The sequence below is a fragment of the Oratosquilla oratoria genome, chromosome 25 (genome assembly GCF_046742065.1).
Source record: "Oratosquilla oratoria isolate Oo_2021 chromosome 25, ASM4674206v1, whole genome shotgun sequence".
Classification (NCBI taxonomy): domain Eukaryota; kingdom Metazoa; phylum Arthropoda; class Malacostraca; order Stomatopoda; family Squillidae; genus Oratosquilla; species Oratosquilla oratoria.
This window is the reverse complement of record NC_134801.1, coordinates 47,544,587-47,551,916: the sequence shown is the minus strand read 5'-3', so window position 1 is coordinate 47,551,916 and position 7,330 is coordinate 47,544,587. Positions and strand designations below refer to the sequence as shown.

The window sequence follows — 7,330 nt, the reverse complement described above, 5'->3', positions numbered from 1 at the left end:
GATTGTTACGGGGCGCCAAGGTCCGACATAGAGGAGGAGCACTCCCACCTCGTTATCCGTGGCAAAGAACACAACAATCACGCCAAGGGCGGGGGGGATCTGCGGGCAATGCTAACACCAGTATAAAAACCTTGCTGCCTTCTCTCCATGTGACGGGACTGGAGAGGGTGAGTTGGTTACCGTTTACACTGGATTATTCTTAGCTCAACTAACACTTTCTTCTGCTTTCTCTTGATGTCGTCAGGTGATAGTTATGCAAGAACGTGTATACCATACGTGTACATGTACATTTGTATTCATATTTTATCACCGGTAACTAGCGTTTCTATCTTTTAAGACAATATCGCGCCTAAGATATGAAGTTATAAGGGGTAAAATTGTGGTTTATGGAATGGAGTGTAGAGGAGGGATGTTGTAGTACAAGTTAATAGTGATCAGCGTTCTTTCTTAATTGGAAATTCGTTTCTAAATATAAGAGAATACAACACGACACTGGTTCGTGAGGTATCATTAAGTCAGTAAAATACTGACAGCATAAAAGTAATCATTTGACAACCCACACGAGGTGTACGTGTACAATTGGCTTCAAACCTAAAGACTCACACGGTGGAAGTAGAGAGTCAAGTGATTAAATAACTTGTTTCCGTTTCTTCAAAGGCAAATGTCTGAGAAAGATGTTTACTCATAGCAAGTAATTTGCAGCGTAGTTGTAACACACTTGAAACACTTCTATACTTGCCTAAGGTAAACGACCTGGCACCTTTTATGAATTTGCAGCAAATCTATGTCTTTACATTTACAATATAGATATGATTATCAGGCCATATCATAGATATTTGAAAAACAGCTTTTCTACAAGACATCGGCCACTGTAGTACTTTGAGTTGTACACAACTCGACATGTTTATGGATATGCATATATTCGTTGCCGTATAGGCATGTATTTATATGCATACATATTCATATATTGTTTCTATGCATATGCTGCATATCATCACATGGTTATATGTGCATGTATTAATGTCTTTACATTTACAATATAGATATGACTATCAGGCCATGTCATAGTTATTTGAAAAACAGCTTCCCCACAAGACATCGGCCACTTTAGTACTTAGAGTTGTACACAACTCGACATGTTTATGAATATGCATATATTCGTTGCTGTATGGGCATGTATTTGTATGCATACATATTCATATATTATTTCTATGCATATGCGGCGTATTATCACATGGTTATATGTGCATGTATTAATGTGAATATACATACATTCACATGCACACATACGTACACACACATACACGCACACACACATGAACCTAGTACAAGGGCACATATATATGTACATGTGTCCTACGAGATCATGTCGGGAAACCGAGAGGTTTGTATTGTACGTATACCTCGTAGAGCAATTGATGGCGTTCTCGGCTCATGATAGTATAGTGCCACTCTACCAATGGATCAAATCCTGTGAGTAGAGTTATCTAATAAATTTGTTAACATGAGAAAATTTTAATCCTGGTAGATGGATAAAGAGATTATTAGACAAGGGTGTATGGGCTGAAAGAAAGACATGGAGAGAAAGATAGAAACAGAGAGGGAGATAAGAGGCAGAGAAAGACAGAGAGAAATAAAGATAGAGATAGCTAGACAAACATACATCCAGAGAAAGGAGTGAAAGATAGAGAAAAATCAGTTTCAAAGAAATGTGTCAAGTCAATTAAGGAACATCACTATGAGCAACATATGTAGATGCAGCAGGGTGACTTATTTCGTAAATCTTGTGTTGAAAAACTTCTTTAGAAAAGAGAAAGATAAAGATAAATATCAGACGAAGAGAGGAAAGTGAAGGAGAGGAGAACGAGAGTGGGAAGAGTACAGACCGAGGTAAAAGGGAAGGAAGGATGAGAGAGGTAGTGAGAGGAGGAGGCTGGTTGGTAAATATACACTCATATTAGAGTTTGCTTATGGTTGGTTATCAAGATACCAATATTTGACTTGGAGATCTGGCGTATACAAAACTGGGGTGGCGTACGGGATGCAGGCTGAGGCGGAGGGGTTGGTTGGGTGGTGAGAGTTGGGGGTGGGCACTTCAAGAAATTTGGAAGATTCTGCAGGAAGAAGATGCTATGGCAAATGTAATGGTCCATTTCATCCGTTTCATGCAACTACAGACTGACAGATACAGACAGACAGACTGACAGACACACACACAAACACACACACACGCACACACACACACACACACACACACACACACACACACACACACACACACACACACACACACACACACACACACACACACACACTGTCACTACGAGCATAGCTCTTCCCGTAAAATACAACTAGGTGAACACACACACACACACACACACACACACACACACACACACACACACACACACACACACACACACACACACACACACACACACACACACACACACACACACACACACACACACACATGCGCGCGCACGCACGGACGAAAAACTATAGATATCTTAGATCAATATCTACTGGCACCACTTGACTTGAGCTGAACACTTAAAAGATATCTAAATTGCTCTTTTAATACGAGGGAGCCAATAGTGGATAGATGACTTGCTGACGTACATACATATACAGGATTTCCCCCAAAAGAATTTATTTTTGCAGTATTTCGTAACGTTGTCGAATCCACAGGTCAGCGTTATCAATTGTTTCTGAAAAATGATGAACAATCAGGGGAATGAGTAAAATATTTCTTTGATTTTGATCTTATGACCACCACTTCAACAAACTCTCGCACAAAATATGAACAGATGTGGAATACATTTTGCATATTACAGCTATCAACAGTGGTTCTTTTCAGCATATCAGCTGAAGAAAAACATGGCTGATGTTATATACATATTTTACAATATTTCCTTTTATTTATTAGTGGATTTTTAGAATACTTTTAGGATGTGACAACAGCCTGGTAATTACGAGTGAGGATAAAGGCGTGGGAGTCGTCCTCATGAATAGCAGAGATTACAAGAAAATAGTAGATTTGTTAAGTGACAACCTAAGACATATATATTAAAGGCACACAGCACTGGGAAGTGAAGACATTTTATAAAGAAGCAAAGAAGATATTCATGAAACCTAATAGTGACAAGAAGTTGGTACGATAGCTGAAGGAAGACTCAAGACCACTAAGTATGTGCAGGCTCCCAAAAATCCGTAAGCCCAACATCTCGATGAGGTCTATCACTTCCGGTATTCACAGTGGCCCGCATAAATTAGCCAAGTGTTAGGCTACTTGTGGGTCTCTTCCTGGGGACAATGGGTCCCAAAAGAGCCACGACGAAAATATTGGGGGTTCATGGCTGCTAATGCTAGTGTTTTGTAGTCTAGTGTTGTAAATTAAGCATATCACAAAAAATCTAACAAATACAAGATAATTATTGTCAAATTTGTTATATAGCAAACACTTTCTATTCACCACTTTATATATATATATATATATATATATATATATATATATATATATATATATATGGGGCTTAGGAGAAAAATGAAGGGGAGCCACACAAATACTGAGAGTTCAGTAATGGAGTAAAACAGGATGACAGCCACTAGGCCAGATGAGCAAAGCATAGCTGAAAAATTCTAACGATGTGATCAAGAAATTAACGGACGTGAATCTCTAGCAGAAGATTATGGCTTCGTACAACGTCACAGTCTTGTTCAGTGTTTTAGTGGAAGGGGCGTTTAAAGCAGCAAGAGAGGTGCTTAGAAATATGGTGAGTAACGTTTTGCTTGTAAGAAAATAGGATTACTTAAAATTAATATATCTAATGTAAAAGATTTGGGCCCCTCGTTTCTGACAATGAGGAATATTGTCAACACTGAGGACTTGCGATGGGGAGCCCCCTTAGTGCTATCTTAGTCTCACTCTACAAAGAGGTTGTAGAAAAGTATTACTTCATGACAATAATGGGTCAGGACACGATATGATTCCGATATTTGGATTATTTCCTCTGTTATTGCTCCAAAAGACACCGATTTATACGACAGAATGAGAATATTAAATGAGGTCGAACAAGAATCCAGATCACAGTGAAACACTGCGAAAAACAGATCGGCATTACTTGACACAGAAAGAAGCAAAGAATATTTTATCCAGGGACAATCAGCAGCGCACATCTACGCAACTCCACTGATTTAATCAACAGATGGAATCATTTAGACTTAAGCAAGAAGAAGATGGCCAGTTATGACGTAAAAGCTCTCTCCACCAACGTAGAGATTGAAGGGACAATGGAAGCAGTAACGAAGGTGCTAAATCAAGTAAGTGACAGTGACTTACCGGTTATAAAAGCAGATTTTGTGAAACTAATTTCATTATGTATAAACTTCAACTGCTTCACCTTCAACATCCGAGAATATATACAACTCTGGGGCTTAGCTATGGGATCTCCTCTCAGTGCCATTATGGCAAACCTCTACATGGAAACACTTGAAGTAGATCAATACATACGTATCATGCGAAGTGGAGCTTTCTGGTATCGGTATATTGACGTATTATAGTGCCAGAAAATACTGATTTAGAAAACTAACTTCGTATGCTCAATAATGTAACCAGATACATAAAATTCACAATGGAAAAGGAAGTATATAAGAAGCTACCTTTTTTAGACACGGTAATACATCGTATTAATGGAAGTGCAAAATTTTCAGTATATAGGAAACCATAAAAAAAAAATTATTCATTACTTATCGTGACACAACACAAGAACGAAATCTGGCATACTAATTGTTTTTTTCCTCAGAGCATTTAGAATATGTAGCGAGGAGTTTTTGCATGGGTGTAAACACATAATAGACGTTAATCCGCCTGAAATATTCACTGGGTCTAATACATAAACTGAAAAATAAAGCCAAACAAATATGGAGAAGAAAAAAACCCATCATAAAACAGAAAAGAAAAATGTTTTTTAGTGGTTCCTTACTCTACATAAGGTGAAATAATTTTCAAATTCCTCGCAAGAATAGCGATAGATGTGCATTCTTTAGGACGGAAGACAAGGAATAATTTGTCCAATAACCAGCACATGGGAGAGAAAAATGAAAGCAATGTGGTTTACAAGATTCCATGTGGCGGGATTGACGCAGCCTACTTCGGAGAAACATCTCAATGAATCATAAAAAGTGTATATGAACACAAGAATGACTTACGACACCACAGAACATATAATTCATTACTAATACACGGGCATATGCCTAATTGGAAAAACACCAAAATTTTACACACCGGTATGAAAAAGACAAAAGGAACCATTGAAGCAGCCTATATCAACACATCAAGTTCAACCAATCATAAAGAAGGGTTTGTAAACTTAGTGCATGCGAAACAAAGATTGGTCATTGCGGAGGCACATGCAGACCAATGAGCGAGCTCTACGTTGAGACGATCCGTGAGATGATCCACATGGTAAGTATATATGCCATATATCCCAATTTGCCTGTACCATTATCTCTCTGAAGAGGAAGACTGTCGAAACGTTAGAGAATAAACTACATCTGGTCCTTCCTGGACTTTACCTACAAAACTCTCTCCTTATATTTGTCTTTTATCTTATCGAATATATATATACATATATATACATATATATATATATATATATATATATATATTATATATATATATACATATATATATACATATATATATACATACATATATACATATACATATATATATATACATATATATATACATACATATATATATATACATATATCCATACATATATATACATATATATTATACATATATATACATACATATACATATATATATACACACATATATATATACACATATATATATAATATATATAATATATATATATCATATACACATATATATATATATATATATATATATATATATATATATATGTGTGTGTGTGTGTGTGTGTGTGTGTGTGTGTGTGTATGTGTGTGAGAGAGAATACACACACACACACACACAGACATTATATATATATATATATATATATATATATATATGTGTGTGTGTGTGTGTGTGTGTGTGTGTATGTATATATATACACATATACATCTTTCAACACAACCTAACTTATGTTTTTCTTTCAATTTTACCATCGGTTTAGTGTGCAGTTTACACGGACCCTTCAAGAAACAGCCACTGGAAAGGAGAGGAGGTGAATACGAGCGTTTGGGTGGACGAATGGGTGGCAAGGGCGGGGTTGTTTTGAGAATGAGCATCGGAGATGTCTTGGTGAAGGCAGAAGGGGAGGTGGGGAGACGGGAGATGGCATGGGCGCGGGGCATTACGAGGTCTGTTTATTTACCGTCCCCTAAGCAGTCCCGGATATACATTGGCGGGGAAGGAGGAAGGACGGGGGGAGGGGGTCATTGACCTTGTGCACTTTTCTCCCCCCCCCCATTTTTCTTTCTTTCATTCCCGCACTCTGGACACCTTCTTAACCACTCCAATGCGGTGACGCCTTTTATGGGCTTTGTTCCGTTTAGGAGCAGGTGATTCTGTGCAGCTCTGAGGGCAAGGCCCGAGAATAAAGGGTCTCTGTCGAATGAGATTATTGAAGGTCGAGGTAATTTCCTCACCTGCATAAAACTGATTCTCCTTCACTGGGACGAAATCCATGTGTGCTTCCTTGTTGAATAGGGTTTAAAAATCCTCCTCAATAGCCAAACCCAAGAGACCCCCCGTCCTCCACCTGTCCTCCCTCCATTCTACCCCTCAACCCAGCGAACTCCGCCATCTTTTCCCTGCAAAAGGCCATCGCGACACCCTCCCCCCCCTACCCCCTACCCCCATCCCACCTCCCTCTCGTCCCGCATCCAACAGGTGTAAAGCCTCTATCATTCCTTTTTTGAGTCATCAAACTGCATCTGAACGCAGCTCCATCACGCAATCCCTGTAAACACCTCTGGTCACGTGACATGTGGGTGGACCTCCCATTTTATGGACTTCTATGCCAGGCCTTGTTGTGACCCATCTCGACGGCCGTAAGGTTGAAAATGGTAGGGCGGTGAACAGGTAAATAGAACCATGATGAACAACAATGCTAAGTAAAAGCGCGTCTATGGTACGGATATAGAAGTGTCACAGAGATAAATGAAAGTCTGGCAGCAGCTGGAATATAATGAAAAATCCTATTTATTACATACATATATGTACACATACATACATATATACATATATGCTAATAAGAACATGGGTACATGTGTTCACTTATAGAAAGTAAGCCACTCGGAAAAATAAATTAATTCAGCAGAGCGCTTTCGTATATTACATCTAGTGCAA

The 7,330-nt window shown here is 38.5% G+C and overlaps 1 protein-coding gene across 1 annotated transcript; it reads left to right on the top strand.

The window, feature by feature from the left end:
* The first annotated feature begins 4,239 nt into the window (after window positions 1-4,239).
* Window positions 4,240-4,563, top strand: LOC143039092 (uncharacterized). Its single transcript, XM_076208945.1, has one exon. The coding sequence runs from the start codon at window positions 4,240-4,242 to the stop codon at window positions 4,561-4,563; it is 324 nt and encodes a 107-aa protein (XP_076065060.1).
* Window positions 4,564-7,330: the final 2,767 nt, after the last annotated feature.